The sequence below is a fragment of the Gobius niger genome (genome assembly GCF_951799975.1).
Source record: "Gobius niger genome assembly, chromosome: 18".
Taxonomy (NCBI): Eukaryota; Metazoa; Chordata; class Actinopteri; order Gobiiformes; family Gobiidae; genus Gobius; species Gobius niger.
This window is the reverse complement of record NC_136869.1, coordinates 16,204,668-16,223,695: the sequence shown is the minus strand read 5'-3', so window position 1 is coordinate 16,223,695 and position 19,028 is coordinate 16,204,668. Positions and strand designations below refer to the sequence as shown.

General features: G+C 44.3%; 2 protein-coding genes across 5 annotated transcripts in view; one reads left to right on the top strand and one right to left on the bottom strand.

Moving 5' to 3' along the window:
• sulf1 (sulfatase 1) overlaps nt 1-6,060 on the top strand; it is a gene marked incomplete at its 3' end in the record, with an annotated part of 32,084 nt that extends 26,024 nt beyond the window's left edge. The window contains exons 12-21 of one of the 4 annotated variants that reach the window (XM_079575863.1): nt 97-337; nt 406-502; nt 1,292-1,386; nt 1,462-1,530; nt 2,102-2,274; nt 2,402-2,544; nt 2,734-2,857; nt 4,075-4,108; nt 4,680-4,730; nt 5,231-5,403. In XM_079575863.1, coding sequence (XP_079431989.1) covers nt 97-337; nt 406-502; nt 1,292-1,386; nt 1,462-1,530; nt 2,102-2,274; nt 2,402-2,544; nt 2,734-2,857; nt 4,075-4,108; nt 4,680-4,730; nt 5,231-5,264 — 1,061 coding nt within the window. Of the gene's footprint in view, nt 1-96; nt 338-405; nt 503-1,291; nt 1,387-1,461; nt 1,531-2,101; nt 2,275-2,401; nt 2,545-2,733; nt 2,858-4,074; nt 4,109-4,679; nt 4,731-5,230 lie in introns of all 4 variants that reach the window. The other 3 variants (XM_079575864.1, XM_079575861.1, XM_079575862.1) reach the window with 3 other exon arrangements.
• A 2,560-nt stretch (nt 6,061-8,620) lies between these two features.
• The window catches only part of slco5a1 (solute carrier organic anion transporter family member 5A1), a 39,691-nt gene continuing 29,283 nt past the window's right edge, over nt 8,621-19,028 (bottom strand). Inside the window, exons 5-10 of the mRNA XM_079575727.1 lie at nt 18,264-18,428; nt 15,772-15,970; nt 12,889-13,048; nt 12,027-12,277; nt 11,885-11,949; nt 8,621-10,997 (exon numbers count right to left, since the gene is read on the bottom strand). Coding sequence (XP_079431853.1) covers nt 10,540-10,997; nt 11,885-11,949; nt 12,027-12,277; nt 12,889-13,048; nt 15,772-15,970; nt 18,264-18,428 — 1,298 coding nt within the window. The 3' untranslated portion in view covers nt 8,621-10,539. The remainder of the gene's footprint in view (nt 10,998-11,884; nt 11,950-12,026; nt 12,278-12,888; nt 13,049-15,771; nt 15,971-18,263; nt 18,429-19,028) is intronic.

The window sequence follows — 19,028 nt, the reverse complement described above, 5'->3', positions numbered from 1 at the left end:
TGCTTTATCTGTAGTCTCATGCCCTCTTGTGGAGCCAAGACAAACTACGGCCGACTCCTCAGCTGCACATAACCATACTTGTCTTTTGAATTGCAGGTTTCCGCCCACGCTTCGTCCACACTCGCTCCGCCCGGTCCCTCTCAGTGGAATTTGAAGGTCAGATTTACGACGTGGACCTCCAGGCGGACGACCAGTCAGCTGTGCGGCGCCGGGTCATCTCCAAACGCCACTACAACCCCGAGGACGTGGCCCTGGGAACAGACGACGGCTCAGAGGAGATGCTGGCAGACGACACCAATGCTGTGGGATACCCCAACTCAGTCAGAGTCACCCACAAGTACGAGAAACTTATAAAGTAAGACTTTAGGTTTTCTAACACGTTTACTCACCCGTAGTTTATTTCAGGTGCTACATCTTGGTGAATGACTCTGTCCATTGTGAACGGGAAATCTACCAGTCTTCTAAAGCCTGGAAGGACCACAAAACCTATGTAGATCAAGAGGTGAGTGTTCACAATTATTATAAATTACATTTATTTTGTTCAGTGACACTTAATTATTAATAATCATCCTCTTGTTGGCCTCTATGTAATGGCAATGCTGGAAAAGTATCGACTATAATCTCCCAGATCAGTTTCTGTGTTATTGCCATTTTATTGTCATCACTGACAAACTATGGCTTTAAAATACAATATTATTTGACGCATGTAGCAGCAGTGCTTCACAGCTTAGAAGGTCCTGGGTTTGATTTCCACCTGGACGGGGCCTTTCTGTGTGGAGTTTGCATGTTCTCCCCGTGTCCTCTGAGTACTTTCCCCTACCACTAAAAACATGTACAATAGACCAGGATGAATGAGTGTGTTTGAGAGTGCGCTTGAAGGACGACGCATTGAAATTAGCCTAAGGCTGCAATCCGGTGTGACGCGTTTACATTTCTTCTCCTCATATGGATTGATCTTGATTTTTTTTTATTAAATCTATGGAATTAACTTTTACTGATAGTTCATGGGATGGATTTTTCAAAATATAGCTTCTCAGCACACCCCATTTCCCTGACTCTCAAGGACACAGAAAACACAGATACATGTGAACTTATGTTAGATTTTTGACTTTTTTTAACGAGTAATTTTGATTTGATTTTGTGATGATTGACAATGACAGTAACTTGAATTTGAAAATAAAGCTTAAACAACATCTTCAAAGTCTACTTTAAACAATGAGTTGCTACAGCCAGAGGTCATCTATGCCCCGAGTAGTGGCTGAATGAAAACTGAAAAATGTTTCTTTTCCAGATCGAGGCGCTCCAGGACAAGATCAAAAACCTGCGTGAAGTGAGGGGTCACCTGAAGAGGACGCGCCCCGACGAGTGCGACTGCGGCAAAAAGAGGTACGCTTTTCACACGTCGCTGCAAAAATAGTTCTGTCTTTAGGCTTCAATCTTATTTGTCTGTTTATAAACCAGCTATTTTAGCAAAGGCATCCGAAACAAGGAGAAATTGAAGAACAAGAAAAATCAGCTCCACCCTTTTAAGTGAGTTTTGGTACTTTTGTGTGTCCTGTGCAGTACCATCTCCGCAATATAACGCATAACAGCCATCGCATTTGATCTAAGTTGTTTTGCCAATTGTTTTTATAGTTGTGAGTTCACATGTTGTTCATTTGCTTCATTTCCTCTCATGAGATAACCTTTCATGCAACCATCACTGCATGACCATATCTGTTTTGTGACTTTTGCAATAAGACTTTATTACCTTAAAAGAGCATGTAATGACTGCAGTTGTGCATGCACATTTTGTGTCTGTTTTTTGGTTTTGTGCCCTGTGGAAAGATGGTAAGATGCAACTGACGATCTTGCAGATTGGGAAAAACATTGGGACGACATTATTCCAAAACAAAGCAGCTGTCAGTGGAAGACAAAGCAGTGGCTTGTTTACACTTGGAGGTGGAAGTGAATATTATAAGAGCTTAAAGATAAAAACAAACACGCTGTCATGTTGCCGCCTTGTCTAAATATTCTGGAAGTTCCCTAAATCCACCGCCGCGGCTGCTCGCACTGCGCTGATGTCATGGTTGTAACACATTTTCTCAATTCTGTCCCTTAGGGAAGCGGCGCATGAGGTAGACGCTCGGGTGCAGTTGTACAACGAGATCCGCAGGCGCAAGAAGGAGAGAAAGGAGAAGAAGAGACTGAAAAAGGGGGATGACTGCAGCCTGCCCGGATTGACCTGTTTCACACACAACAATGACCACTGGCAAACGGCGCCATTCTGGTCTTGTAAGTCGTTTTTAATGCAAATAAAATCAACCAAAAGCTGTGCAAGATAGTGTGTTTGAATTGATAATAATAATTGCGAAAAGCGTAATGCCACCTTTTTCACTTGCGTTTCTGTTCCTTTCTGCAGTGGGCGGCTTCTGCGCGTGCACCAGCTCCAACAACAACACTTACTGGTGCTTACGAACCATCAACGAGACGCACAACACTCTGTTCTGCGAGTTCTCCACGGGCTTCCTGGAGTATTTTGACCTCAACAGTGACCCTTACCAGGTGGGTGAACATCTGCCCGCATCTCCTCTACCCCTGTCCATCTGCGTTCCGCTATAAAAACGCACAGCACACCTCATTAAGGCCCAAGTCTAGTTTGTAATTTGAAAGGCATTTTATGTGATAACAAGAGGAAATATCCTGCCCATCTGGTTTGTAGAAATGCTAATTCTCTGAAGTTTTGTTTTGCAGCTAACCAACGCGGTGTACAATGTGGACAGGGAGGTACTGAACAGTCTTCATGCTCAGCTAATGGAGATGAGGAGCTGTCAGGGGTACAAACAGTGTAATCCGCGTCCTAAAGGCTTGGATTCAGGTAAATGAAATGCACCTGGTCTTTCATATGTTCCGTGTGCTCTGGAAAACGGTTCACTGGGTGTAGAAGTAGTCGTCATGCCAACGTAGACTGAAACAGATTGAACACAGACCAAAACCCTGAATCTGGGCAAATGTGAAGAATCTGCTTCAGTCTCTGGTGTGGTTGTATCTCTCTTGCATGTTGCATGTGCATGTCGACCATCCACTGTATTACACTATATCACACTTTTTCAGATGGAGCTCCATTCATCACAGTGTCACATGTTTGTATGTCAATATCATAATCATTACCTTTTTTTTACCAGCCCGTTGTGTTCTCCTGAAGACCATCACATCCATCTGCACTCACATCTTTTCAGTTTCTTACAACCATCATATAGAAGTCACTCCAGCAGCTGTATATCTAAGCTTTACTCCTCGTTTGTAGCTGCACAGCGTCAGAAAGATTCTAGAGTGTTCTGTCAGCGCTGCAGTTAAAGTTGTGGTTTCATTTAAAACATTCATGCATCACCTCTGTAATCCGCTTTAGTATTTTATAGGCAGGACCTGCCTTAAGCTCCGGTCCCTGCCATTTTAGGTGCTTAATAAGTAATGACACGATGACCTAAGTCAGCCACAGCATTTGTGTGTGGTACCGACCACACTGATTATGTCTCGAGGATAAAGCTCCACGTCTGTAATTAGGATCTGGAGAGCAGTGCAGAGAGCAGCAAGGCTGCACTGTGAAAACTGATTGTGTTTCAGAGTTGGCAAACTGCACTTGTCATTAGCATGCCAGCACATTTCACATAACAGCTCAAAATCTTTTAGGCTGCCCTCAAATGGTTGCGACGCCAGCTCTGCGAACCGATACTGTGCTTCCATCGGGTGATGTTTGAGTTGGAAGAGGCGATTATTAAAAAGTCCAGTTGAGTGAAATGGATGTAGCCGTTAAATGCATGCATTTGTGGAGTGTGACTTCAGACTAATCATCGCCTCCGTCATGAGCGAGTGTTAAACTGAGGAGGGAAACCCTGTTGAACCCTTAAACTCACTTTATGCACATCATTTCTCAGTCTCTCCTCGTCACCTTGTGCCCTTTATTTTCCAATGATTGCATCATTTGTCTGCAGGAGTAGCAGAGTGCATGAGACTCCAGTCTGAATGTTCTGTCCCCCTCACACATCTGTCTGAATCAAAGCGTTTAACAATCATTGCTTTTATTTTTCTGATCAGGAGTTAAAGATGGAGGAAGCTATGAGCCCCACAGGTATCAGTCTTTTTGTTTGTCTTCAGTGGCTTCTCTTTAACACCTGCATGGGCTGATTGCCTCATTTCCACTAATCTGGCTCTGGAGCGCTGACCGTGGTGTGTGGCTGCATGCTGGGGTTGTGCTAACAGATTATAACCATCATTGTTCATTTGATGCAGCTTCATTCGTGTCGTCTCTGTGCACTCAGTTTTTCTCTTTTAATCTGCCAGTCAAATTCAACACAGAAAAGCCTTTTAAGCCCTGGCTTGTTAGTTGCCTGTTATAAAATATTTAAGCTAGTGCTTAAACAGCTTGGCCAATCCAGCTGCATTAAAATGTAAGGAGTAGCTATTTCCACACTAATCTTATGCCAAAAGTAAAAATCTATAAAAACAAAAAGTGTGTGGATGTAGCACTAGAATTAAGTCATAAAACATCATCCTCATGTCCATCACAACCACCCATTGAACATTCATTGAACATTAGAATGACATTGGCCTTTGCTTGTGGCCATTAGCTTGTAGCCGTGGTTCAGACTGTTTCTGTAACGTCTGTCTCTCACTGACTGTGTTTTGGCCCTGCTCACCAGGCCGCAGCAGCATCGAAAGTGGTCAAAGAGGAGACCCAGCCTCTCCTTCCTGTGAGTCTTAAAGCTCTGTTCTCAGGGAAAGTGCCACTAGTTCACACACACACGCACTGAGCCCAACTATTATTTTGGCTTTTAATATTACCGGAGTTGCCCCCTCTCTGTTTGACTTTACTTTGTCCTGGGATCCCGCATTTACACGGTTTCTGTTGCTTCTTCTTTTCAGTTATGTTATTTTTGTTACAGGTGACTATTTGGTCCAGCCCAGGCCTGTCATTAAGTGTTCCATTAACTTTGTTGTGCAGCACATGTTTCTGCGGTTTCTTTTTGAAATGCAAACTGCTTAAACAGCATGTGTTGGCTAGTTGTGGCTGCGGTTTTATGCTTTGGTGCTCTGGTTAATAATGCTGCTCTCAGAACATATCTGTGTGTCGCTTAAGCCTTAAATGTGGTGAAGCTGGAATTGAGAGAGCAAGAAGTCGGCACTGCTGCATGCTTTGCATAAAGAGAAAAAGATCTCCTCTCTTGGTCTAACAGTGCTCTCTCTTTGACAGAACACAGCCATCATGGGACGGACGACAGGGTTAAGCTCCCCAACCTGACGGATGAGGAGGTGAACTGGCAGGGCCTGGAGGACCTTTACAGTATCAACGAAAGCCTTTATGAACTCAGGCCTGACTACACTCCCAGCCCAGACAACTGGGCCAACTTTGAGAAGGAAGTAGATTACATGTTTGCACTGCTACTTGATTTAAACAAACACAACCGTACCCAAACATTTGACGACTCCACCCTGCCAGAGCTGGGCTCCGGGGCTGGGGGAGGACTGGACGAGGGCAGTGGAGACCTGTGGCCTGCATTTATAACTGAGGTTCAGGCTACAACCTCCACCCCGAGTACAACCACCCCCGCCCTGACTACAACTCTACCAGCTACACAAAGCCCCATCCCTCTACCGGACAGCACACTGAGGACTCAAGTCAATGAGCTACCAGAGAGCGCTCGCGCCAGCCTCCCTCCTTCTGTCAAGTCAGCCAGTGTGCATAGCGCCCCCGTGTGGACTCAGCTGGAGGACATTGAGGTAGAGGAGGGCTTTAGTGGGAATGGGCTGACAGAGTTAGAGACAAGACATGATCACCTGCTGCGCACGCACAACAGCCTGCAGCCACAGCCCAGGGGCCCGGGCCTGCGCCTGGATGAGGAGGAGGAGGACATCTTCCAGGCCCAGGGATACCTCCCCTTCGCCCCCCAGACTGTAAGGCCCACAGAAAAGGCCAGTGCCCCCTCTGGACAGACTAGTGCTCTGCACAGTGTGGGGGCTGTTCTCACTGTGGACTTTGAGGGCAGTGGCTCGTCCCCTCAGCTCTCTGCTCAGACATTCTGAGGGAGGACCTTACGCCCTCTGCTCAGACACTCTGAGGGAGGACCTTAAGCCAAGCTGCCAGTGAGCCGCTTGTTGTCATAGGGACAGTGACTTGGAGATGAGCTTGCCAAAGGCGAGTGATGCCACCTCAGCAAGAGTTGTATATTAAGTATTAAAGTTATTGTTTATTTTTTTACAGGTGCCTACATATTAGTAAAACAGTGTTATGTTTTCAAATCTATATTTAGAAAAGAGCCTTAATGCAGCTAAAGCGAGTATTGGGATAAAAGAGGATGGGAATAACACCTTAGATGTTGGATGTTTCAGTGAGTGGTGGCACCTGTAACATCTGAGTGAATACTTCTTTAGTTGGACAGCCCAGTCCTCAGTCGCTCCCTTCTGTTACAGATGGACCACTCACCCCAAATGCACTTTCCCACACAAACTCCAGTTTGTGTCTTTGAGATTTGTCCAGTGTAAATTCAGATTTTATTAAATATTTTATTTCTACTGACTACTTTATAAAGCATCAGCAAGAGCTGGAGACATTTCTAAAAAGGTTACAGAAACATAAATAACATTTTTATTCAAAGGTGCTTTTAAATATTTTTTAATTGGAAACGTAATATGCCTTTTTTGTAACGCTGTCATGACCTTGGACAATCTTGAAACAGTTCTGTTGGAAGCATATATTCATTATAATGATCTGCTTAATGTACCACCAGGTCAGAGAAATGCATAGCTTTAGCTTTTACTTTGCATGTTAGAGCACTATTCATGAATTAGTTGCACCACTGCACCAGTTTAATTTGCAGCGTTTGCACATTGTTCACATTCACAGCAGTTTTTTAATGTAAAGGGTATTGATCATTAATTATCACAGGGGGTCACATGGGAGAGGTGTGTGTTGTGTAACTTTTTTGGAAATGCCACCAGATAAATCTTTGCTGTATGCGCTATGTAGTGCTTGATAATCCACAGTGTAGTGTTGCAAAGGGCCCATTCATTTCAAATGCAAACGTTTGAACTTTTAAGCAGTGATCAAAACCGTTTCATGTAAAACTATCCTACTTCTTTGTTTCAATGAGCTATGTATTTTATGGTGCGCCTAAACATGTGCCATCTGGTTCAATGGCTTTACAGAAACATTGATGCTGTCTGGAAATGTATGTTCAAAAGCCATGAAGCTGAAATAAACCCTTGCAACCTCGTTCACGTCTTTCATCCATCTTCATCCAATTCTGTTCATTGTTGTCAACTTAAGCCTGGAGTGTTCTTGCCTCAGGCTTATAGATACAGACAAACTTTATTGTTGTATTGGTTTATACATTAAGGGCCCGATCTTCCGCCTGGCGCAAGGACAACATTAGTCGAGGCGATGTTGCGATCTTGCGTACACACAACCTTTCCTTAGCCTGAGGGAATGATAAAAATGTATACATATCTATAACAAAACAGTTTCATTTTTGCTTCCGGAGTCACATTGACGACATCATTGACAGGCACAGTCCTATCTTACTCTAATTTGAATCACCGAAGCAGAATGAATAGAGGTCAGTAAATTTGCACCACTCACAGCTATAGCGCCTACCCATCTATATCTTCTAGAATTGCAGTTTATGATATGCTTGCAATATATTCTCCTTGAAACCAAACAAAAAACATTTGAACGCTTTGAGTGGGAGATGTATACAAGCCAGGGCCTTTATCAGTGCTTGCAGCTTCAATTACCTATATGTTTGCAGATGGTGTTCAACAAGTTCAGAACAAATAAGCCTTTTGAGACACTGGCTCAATATCCTTAATGTGATGTAATTTGCATGCACAAGATGGCGATTCTAAGTGAAATAAGACAAGTAATTTGGGTTGTTTTAGTTTAATGACAAATATCAAGTATTCAAGGCATTTGTAAACCAAAAGTTCACAAACATCAATTCGGTTTCTGCTCCTGAGGAACACAAAGCAATAAAAGCTCGACTTTCAGGTCACAACTCGACTCCCTGGAGTTCACTGTCCCAAACTCGAATGCAGGAAATGTTGAAGTCATCGCGCAGTGGTAGTTTAGGCATCAGAACAGAGCGCGTCGGTGTCGCATTTGCATGTTGTACATGTTGGCAATTAGGGTTGATTCTCTACCCCTCCCGGTGCAAGAAAATGCTTTGGGGTTTCCAACGCAGCACAAATTATGTACCACAAGTAGGTCAAAGAAGCAGGAGTCATATCACAATGTCAATGTCACCATCAAATCAGTGTCAAAGTCAAAGTTTTTAATGCGCAGATCCAAGTCTGAGCCAAGTTTTTAATGCGCAGATCCAAGTCTGAGCCATTAAAACAAAGTCGAAGTCACAAGTCAAGCTGAGTTTTATTAATTCCCGAGTAGTGTCCACACAATACTTATATGAATTCTTACAGGAACAACAGTAACTAGCTTTGAACTTAAAACCATCTTTTAAAAGCCTGTTTAGAAAATCGAATATTCAGATGTCTGTAGAACCAAGGACTTGGGCGCTAAATCAGGCAAGTCTGAGTCAAAGTCTGAGGCCAAGACCCCTGGCCTGAACCTCAAGTTGAGTCATGGTCCCTCAGGAACAAGTCAGCGTCAAGTCCCAGTTTGTTTGAGTAGAGTTCGGAGTCCCAATTTTTTTTCCCGCAAGTCTGAGTATTATGTCTCTGCAAAGTAGTACTTAAATAGTAATTTAAATGTGCTGCTGTAGCACCCGATTTTATTTCCCATTTTCAAACCAATCCAGTGAAATTGGTGCATCCTGTCAAAGTATTTTTTCCTACTCTTTCACAATGGGGTTTTGCACCAGTGTGAAAGGAGCACTTCCAAACAAAGCTAGGTTATCTGAGCCTGGGAGCAGCAAATCTTGTTTTTGGGAGAACTTAAACATTTAAATCAATACACGAGGAGAGTAGAGAATCATTACAAATGCAGATCTCGATCATTTTTCTTTGGACTGAAAAACACATGGCGGTAAGATACCCCCCTCCCTGACCCTATACCCAGGGTGAATACTGTTCAGGCACAAGACATTTTTTTTAGATTTTAATTTCCTCCTACAATGTCATGGATTAGTTCATAAATATGCTTCTACGTATGTAAGCTCTAAAATATGTTTCATTTCGGTATGTACACAATAATCACTTATTGATATATCATTTGAGGTACTGAAATCACAATACTATTATCGACCATCGCCAGGTGAAACACTGCAGCTGGCAGAATAGGGTCTTTGACAAGAATATTGAAGAAGAAGAATATTCACTGCATTGATTTTACTTTAATTGTCATCAAAAATCACAAAATACTTATCTTAGACTCGCAACCCATCCCTCAAAGATGATACTAAAGTAACACACTCCTTTTTATAGAATCAAAAAAAGGCATTGGATAGAACATGAGCCGTGGTATAAAATGAACATCTACATGAACACATTGCACAACCTCCAACTCTGTCCTAGAAATAAATAAATGCCGTCTTTTGCTCAGTCAGTCTTTGGAGTATTAAATTTAGTGTAGCGATCACTAATACACACATACTCGAAGTTACAGTAGGTCTTGACAACAGCAACATTCACCTGCCTTCCCACAATCGTGTCCACTAGAGGGCGCCAAACACTCAAGAACTGACGGACCTGTATGGACCGCTGACTAAAGGGGTTTCCTTTGTTTACATGCTTGCAGCACTTAAAATGCCTAGACTACGAGAACTACTATATACATCTGATGACCATTGTAATGAATATAATACAATACAAAGCCAAAAGAATGCAACAGTTTCACTGATAATAAGGGCCATATTCTGTTTTTGCATTCTGTTTCAAGTGAAATCCAATGTTGTGGACATACGATAGCTTCAGCACAGGGACAAAGATGATACGCCTGTCGTTTATTTGGCTAAATATCTAGATTCATGAGATGTGATCTAACATGGTACCACTGCGGCTTCTTGGCTTTAAGCTACATACATGTCAAGGCAAAGTGACTCAAAACAAAAGCCGCGGGCGACAAAGCAAAACGCTGTCACTCAGCTGAGAGGACAGTGACTGGCTCTTGTGCTAGCTCTTAGCCTGGAAGCTGGCACACAACTGAACTGGCCCAGACAGCCTAAGAGGCACTGTTACAAAAAGAGAATTAAAAAGTAAAGTAGAAACTGATAATCAGACTAACAATAGTGATGCTGTGTTCAAAGAGGGATTGTACTAAAAGACTCATGAGTTGACACAATGTAAATAGTTGAGGAGGTACATGTGAAGAAGCTGTACACAGGGTTTGCATAGTACAGATTGTGCTTTCGACGCTGTGGTGATGATGCGGCCTGTACAATAATGCCCTGCCTTTGAACAGTAGCACCTGGAGAATGTCCCGCCTCCTCTGTGTGTGATGCAGCTGATGATATGCTCAGTCTCTGATGGACAGCCCTTTACAGTGGTCATGAGGGCGTGAGAGGAGTACCCCCTGGTGCCTGATCTGTGTAGATGAAGGCACGTGTCAGGTCAGACGTGGGCGGAGCCTCTGTGGTGGGGGGGCAGCAGGATAGGAGGGGTTATTGCTTTGAGGGCATTACCGGGGCAGCTGAGGCTGCTGTGGCCGCGGTTGAGCAGCAGAGCGGCTGGTGGCTCAGGCCGGGGCGGTATGAAGACAGGACAGGACCGCGTGCGGGCGTGGCTCTTGTGCCCCCCCACATGGCAGATCAGTTCACTCACGGTGCCCAGAGGGGGTAGGTGCTGGCGCCAGCGCTCGGCTCGCTCCTCTTTGTGCTTTATGGAGTACCACGTGAGGAAGATGAAGACGAAGCCCACAAACTTGAGGCTGGCGGCCAGGCCGAAGTACACAAATCGAAACGAGGTGACGTCATACTCCCAGCACGAGCCATGAACCCCACAGTCCTGCTGCCACAGCATGCACGTGGTGTCGATCACTGCCCCAAAGTAGATGGGCGTCGGGATGTAGGCTGTAGCAAGAAAGGGTCAGATCTTTAAAACATACTTTCATATTACTTACACTTCACATAATTTTTACTATTTTGATCCAAGAAGGAAACATCACCATTATGTTTAGAAATTGTACAGCACGCACAAAATGCAATTTTTGTACCAGGCTTTGACCACTTGGTGGCACAATCATGCACAAGAATATATTTTAAAGTTGAATTTTATGCTCACTATACCCTTAGAACGTTTATTTAGATTAACACCAAACCAAATAACCTTAAGGCGAACAGTGAAAAACTTGAACAACCGATGTGATCCGCTTATGGTAAAGGTCTTACAGAAAGATGGCTGACCACTATATGACCGTGGTTTACAAGATTCAGCGAGACAGTTGAATGTTCACATAGTCATACCAAGAGGATCAGAGACATGTCAGAGCATGGCCTGTTAACCCCCAGGGTTCCTCTGTTACACGCACACAAGTTCACTGCAGCGCTGCATTCTTAGAGTTATGTGCAGTGAGGCTCAGAAACTTTCCGACAAGTGTGAGGAACATTAATTACAGCAGCCCATAATAAAATCGGCTTAAATGTATCTTTTTGAGTCAAAGAAAAACACGTTGACCCAAACAGTGAAATCTGTATAATCAAAGATCTGACTCTTATCATGGATGGTCTATACTATTTTTGCATTTCAAATGTTTGACCACCACTACTTATGATTCTGGTTGCAAAAAGTGACAGAAAGGATGTGTGTGAATAGGGTGTGATTGAGAACAAAAAATGTTTAAATTCACAGACAAATACCATTACCTTTTCCTTTTATCTGTGAAATGTGTTGTTTAGACAAAGCAAGAATTCACAAGAATCCATCAATGCCTGCATTCATGTGTGAATATTTTACTTACCAAGAGTTCGGAGCAACACAAACTGCATTCCTAATGCAAAAGGCCTCTCTTGATCATCAACAGACCTAAACAAAAAAGAGAAAATCAAAGTGTGCATTCTCCTGTAGGCCACAGTATGAACTAGCCTTGCAGCGGGTCTCACCTGAGCGTGACGATGATGGCAGAAGGCTGGGCACAGGCGGTGATGAGGGTCACGATAAAGAGGAAGATGAGGAAGGGGATGAGTGTGTTGCAGGTGCGGTCACACTTTCCTGACACCGCGTAGCCGTTCTCATTTAGGTACGTCTTGACAATGACCAGCTGCAGCTGGTTCAGCTGGTTCACTTGTCCACCTGTAGAGGGCGTTATCACCTGTCTGCTCTGGACACAGCCGCAGTCTGTGTAGTTACGCATCTGCACAGAGCAAACAAATGACAATGAGACATTAACATCGCATTGTTTACGAGATATCAATGTGACAAAAATGGGGAACAAAGTTGTAAAACGTGATCGTTATTTTGAATTTTGGTATGACTAATAGTCAAATAAAAATACAATTGCAATTCTATGTTAATTATTATTATTTTCTGCCTCTAATCAATTGTACATTTAAAGAGAAATTTGGTGGTAAATTGCAAACTGACCGTTTGAAAAATTGTCTGTAAAGAAAACCTATGGATAAAGACTCTGGGCTCAACCTCTTACTACCCCAAACACAAATGATGAGAATGTCTCCAGACTTTGTGGCTCTGCAGAACAAAGAATCTCAGCATTTCCTTTCCTTATGTTGCTATAATTCTCCATCTACATTGTAGTGTAGCCTCAGATTTCCTGTACTTTTATGAGAGGAATGTACAAAAACAATCCATGTCATAACTTTATGCGACTTCACAGTTTTAGCCTAAACCACTTGTATCCAGGACTTTCTATTCTTCACTCTGCACAAAGGCCTTTATGTGTCTTGCTTATTTATTAGACAGCAGAACAAAGCGCAGAGGGGATGGCGGCGTTGCGTTCAGGCTCACCCCGGTGCTGTCGTTGCCCACAGTGCTGCATCCGGCCAGGCAGGGGTTAAAGTAGGTGATACCATCAGAGCCGCACACAGGGGCGTACTCATGGATCCTACAGCCGCAGTTCACATTACAGCTGCCCGTCAGGTTCCTGTGCGTCAGTGTCAGTGTAGGCCTGGGGGAAAAGAGGAAAAATAATTATACTAACTATTAAAGGGACAATACAGAGTTCAAAAAAAATAAAACTAAGTATTTTCCTCCCCCTGTATGTTTCAGGTGTAGAATGAGCCCAGACCTATTCACCACAACTGCCTCTAAATCCTGCACTCAAAAAGGTATTACTTCAAGTGCCGTCATGCACAAGCTTAATATAGAAGGTGCAGTTACACGTATGACCTGAGATGGCAGTAGTGAGTATAAAATGGCATCTAGCCCCTTTAACTATATTATTCTACACATTTTACCATGGTCCACTTTAGTAGAATTCAAATTTTGAGCCAATACTTCACCTTTGGCCATGCTCAGCAAAAATGGTAATTCAGTAATTCATATTTCTTGTTCTTCTAGCAGAACATCCCTTACATGGCTGTCATAATGATCTCTGGAACATAATCCCGCTAATGAAGCTGTAATCTGGGCCGAGATGGCGTGAGTGAGGCGGTGGCATCTCTCATGGGAACCAGCAGTCCTAAGTCAAACAGGACTTTTGCCTGGACTAAAGCGGGAGCACTGAGGCGAGGCCGGGGTTTTCTCTAGAAATCTCTGCTCTGAGCTCTGCGGAAAGGACCGCGACATCCAAAAATCACAGCGCACAGCACAAGTTTAAGAAATACGTCTAAATCATTACTTCAGCAAAAGCACTGAACAAAATTGGATGGTTAAGGGGGCAATAGATACACGCAAAGACAGAAATCTATCCACACTTGGATAGTTAGTTGAATATGGCCTGCCCCAGGATAGACTTTGTGTGAGTGCACTTTGTAGGTGCATGTTGAAAAAGGCACCTGTCTTGTTGGGAGTTGCTGCCTCACTGCACTGATTAGACACATCCTCTTACTTGGATGTACCGCGGCCTGTGCTGAACCCTCCAGATGTTAGCGAGCATGCGGCGGCGCTGCTTAAAAAGCCCCAACACAGCTCAAAGGACACTCTGCCTAATCTGATTTACTATAACTGGATCCAAACACAGGGCAATAATTCTCCCATCAATATTGCACATGTAGAGAAAGGTCTGTTGGTAATCTAGGTTCAGACTGAAGCAGCTATTTGACTCTCTGCCCAATTCCAAAGCCTGCAACGCTACTGCAGTCCAGTTACATAACTGGACATGCCCTGTTCACGGGGAAAATATCAAAAGCCGTGGGATTTTGGTTTGTGGCTCTAAGCTGCAGACTGCTGGAGTGACCGGGCTGGGCCTAGCATTCCTCATGTGGGTGCTAACAGCGCTAACAGAGCGGGACTCCTCATAATGAGTGGACCTGCTGGCTCACACAATCCTGCTGACCCCGTTAGAAAAACTGGCCCCAACAAAGGCCACACTTATTAATGGGTCACTACAGGCCCCAAAGGCTGCGGCAAATATGTGGGATATAATCACACCGGTTAACTAGGAGAAAAGTCAGTGCTTAACAGTACAGAAAAGACTGAACTTAAAGTAATGTTGTATGAAGTGAGTAATACGGTACCCAGAGTCTATAACAAAGAATAATAAAATATTTAAAGAATAGATTTACCCTTCTCTTAGAACTCGACTGTATCTTCATACTAAATGTACCATCAATAAGTTGTTAGTGTTAACACTGACTCTGCCTGACAAGAATTCGAGTGTGGACTCCTGGAAAAGAGTACCGTATTTGCTTGAAAAACGTGCTGCCAGGGGAGGCTCGTCAAAGGTTCAGTTACGCCTCCAGGGCCAGGCAGTTGCCATGGCTGGTGCGACTTATACTCCGGAGCGACTTATATATGTTTTTTTCCTTCTTCATAATGCATTTTTTGGCTGGTTTCGACTTATACTCCAGAGCGACTTATAGTCCGGAAAATACGGTACTTGAAAATGCGACAAAATGCTTTCCAATTGATAAAGTTTGAGATAAATATGCGAAATGAAATAGTCTAGTTTTTGGTCATGATGGTCACAGAGCTCGAACCCACAATGCTGAGACCATGTGCAGCCGCCTTACCATCAATTTCTTTTTATGAAAAAACGACAGGAAAAATTAATGGGAAATTTACTGCCGGAACAAGAGTGTGACCTAATTTAATGGTTGAGAGTAGTAAAATATTGCAAGACAGTTATTAAATATTCAATGCTTCTTTTATTGGGCAGCTGTACTGGTAACGGAATGGCACGTAGAACTACTAAACAATGAGCATACCAGGCACATGTTGTAAGATCCCAAGGTCGTGGCACGCATAGCACTGCGTCTAATGCCTATAGGTGTTGTTGCGAGCACGTGCGGAGGATGCCAGACGTGCACGGCGTGTTTGTGTATGTGAGGCTGTTAACTGCTGGCTGCTGCAGCGGTGTCGAGCTCCGCTTCAGAAATAGAGGTGGCATAGCGATTCAGCGGAGCCATGAGCAGATGCGAGCGCTGATAATTAATCACTCACACTCCATCACAATGCCACAACACATGAGGGAGACAGGTGCCACCAGCCCGGGCGTACACACACACACACACACCCCTGTGGCAGTACGACTTCACACTCACAAGTGGATAAAAACGTCTCCATGGATGTGTGAAAGCATGATTCATTTCTTTAAAACACATCACCTCGAGCTTCCTGTATGTATACTCTTAACTGAGAGGGGTTTGTGAACATTACCAGGTCACTTTTCTTATTCCTGAAAGTTGCTCATGAAATCATCCCCGCCTGATTGACCCCAGTTGTGCTCACCCAGTGGTGTAGGGGATGTTGATGCCACCAAGGTTGATGCTTTCACAGCCTACGATGAAGAGCGTGGAGAAGCAGAGCAGGGACACTCCGCTGCAGATCATGGCTAACTTCGCCGACTCTCGGGCTCCCAGCTTTAGCTTCTTAATGATGTATCCCCCGAGAACGATGCCCACCCCGGCACTGGGCACAATGATGAGGCCTGTAATGTGAAGACAAAAGCCCCATATTTATTCACAACCATTGCACATAAACAGATAAGTAAACACGTAAAGTAAAGTAGAGAAAAACTCAAATTTGTGCATCAGTATGACACTGAATATACAGGATCAAAACAAATATGCATGAGTGAACCAAAGCACAACTCCAGGTCTGTTTTCCGAGCTTGGACAGCAGAAAATGGCGCTTCAAGCCGTGAAAAGATGTCAACACTGAATGAATTTATCTGCGGCTGTAAAAAGTAGCGCAGTCTCACGGGTCACAAGTTGTCTCGTGATTGCATGCCAAGCTGGGTGAAATAAAGTGAATTCTAACACAAACAGAAATACTTGATTGTCGATGTGGTCGGGCAAGCGCTGTGGGCTCGGAGCAGTGAGTCATTTGAGTCTGTGCCATGACCAGTCACGTGCCCCGTGTCCGGCAGGCTTAATGTCCACCGGCTGTTGGCAGGATGGTGCGGCCGCTAAGTGTCATCGTAGCTCAGTACAAGCCTTTGTACAGAGATGGGAGAGCCCTGTTTTTTTTTCCTTCTTCAGTTCTGTAGGGGAGCGTGTCTCAGTAGTGTCTTGAAACTTTATCTAAAACAAGTGTTGAAACCAGTCACCTTTGTCTCACAACCAACAGCCGTGGAGTGATTCTCCCCACAGTATCTACTAAACCTCTGCGCTCTCAGGGATTACATGTCCACGCACAAGCAACATCAGACCATAGCGACATAAGCCACACTATGCCAAAGGTTTTTCTAATGGGTTGCAATTTGATACAATTCACGTGTTTTATGATATAATGTAACAGCTGCGATCCATATAGAACTTAATCTCTATTCAGTCTTCGAAGATTGCACGGTGTTTTGAAAGGGGCAGTATAGAAAGATTGCAGCGACCAGCTACAGCGCTTTACAGTACAGACGCTGCGGCCACACCGAGGAAGTATAAAAATAATGATGGGAAGTGGGCATTGCTCAGATAAGAAGCGTGAGGCACCACACTGAGGAACACAGGGCCGGCCTGATGTGCGCGGCCTGGGGACTGCAGTGGCGCACACAGTCATGGGGAGCTGGAGAGAGAGAGAGATGTAACAGCTATTTCTGTTGCCATGGATAATGAGTATGTAGCACAGAAAGTCCCATCAGATGCAGCAGTAACAGAAATGACTATTTATTTTACCCTGACATGTGTGTGGCCATGAGTGGCTGAGGATAAAAGTGTGCAGTGTTCCCACCAGAGTCTACAGCAAGTGAACACAATTGAGTTTTTATCTGTCTAGCTGAGGGACACTTTTCTGGAATAAAGGCGGGAGGGACACTGCAGGAGAGTAGACAAAAAAGGTCCCTTTGAAACAGAAAAGGGGGTAAAAAATAATAATTGTAAGTGGTATGTTCAAAAAACTATTAAGCCACAGCATTTACGGGAGTTACATATATTACCTAAACAAATTATCACTGGACACTCTCTATACAATAACCCCCCTGAATAATTGCATGCCACACTGAATGCATGTGTGATCTGGTGTCCAGTTTCATCATGGGAACGCCACAGTGGGACGGGGTCCATCTGTCTTTCCTAAGTGAGCCACCGTGCACCCAGCGACAACAACAGAACCCCGTCCCCTTCGTCCTCCTCTTCCTCCATCACCGCATCCCAACAGCTTGGCATCCTCCGGGTCGCCATGGTAACTGCACCACCCGTTTGCCCTTACCCCTGTATCCTGGCAACAGCAGCTAAGATGAGGCAATGCCTTTGTGCCGGTGTTTATGTGGGAAAATCACCATATGCTAGCCAGTGGAATACTTGGACACACACACAGAAAGAGATGCACGCCTTTCCCCTTCCAGGGCTGTAATTGAGTTTTCAATCACCCCTTGCTGCATTAATCCTAATGGCAGATTAGGCCTAGGACCAGTGGCTCAGACGGTGGGATTACGGGCTTCATGTTTCCTCTATATGCTGTACAATTGCTGCTGATGAACATTGTAGCGCCCTGCTGTCAAAAGAGACCAGCATGTTACAGCAGGCAGGTGTTATTGTCGCTTATTACTGAATGAAAGGCAGCACGACTCTGTGACTCATAGCAACAAGACTGGGAACATCTCATTCACATGGAGAGGTGAGAGAACGAGGTGAAAGCACGGATGAGCACAAATTGAATGGTAATTACAGGAATAACACATGTGAAAAGAATAGACGCACAGGGAAAATGCTTTCAGTGTCAGGGTTGCAGGATTGTGGATTGTTTGTTTCATATTTCTGTCTTGTGCATGTGCATGTGTGGTTTACCTGTGTAGATGCTGGCATTCGAGGCCGGGATCCCGAACTGCGACTCAATGAACTTTGGGATGAAGGTGATGAAGGCGGTGACGATGGCGCACTCCGCTGTGTAGGACAGGCTGACGAAGAGGAACGTCATGTTGCCCAGGATCTTCAGTGCGGCTTTCGGGAGGTCTGCGCACAAAGACAAAACGAACCCCGCAAAATGTCATCAAACTAAATCCAGAAGTGTGTAAAGTAAACTATTCATTGCACTGTTCCTGTTAACACGTCCTTTCAAAAGAGTCAATATGGCATCACTGAAAGCTTTAATTAGGAATGCTTTACAATATCTCATTAATCTTGCATTAAGATTGAGCACAATTGTATCTCCGTAATAAAGTTAACGGGGTTTTCTAAGTGCCTCTGTCTCAGACACACACATCTGAACAGTGGAGCGTGCCCCATTACACCGGGCTAACTGTCCTTGTTTCACGCATGGCTTCGAGCAAACAACAAACATAAATCCTGTCATTATGAATCTCCCTCCCATTAGGCTTTATTAATGAAATAAACGGATGCATTTTCATTTTGTGCCGAGTCTTTGGAGGATCCCAGATAGAGGCTTAGGCATCTCCATCACGCGGATGTGCATGAAACAGCTCTGCTCTGCAAATCCAATCTACAGCAGTGGTCCTGGTACAGTTATCAAGGGCAGGCTTAAGGACACTGTCTATATGATCACACTGTGGTCATGTGCTGCTGCGGCTGCATTAGCGTTACCAGGCGGGGAGG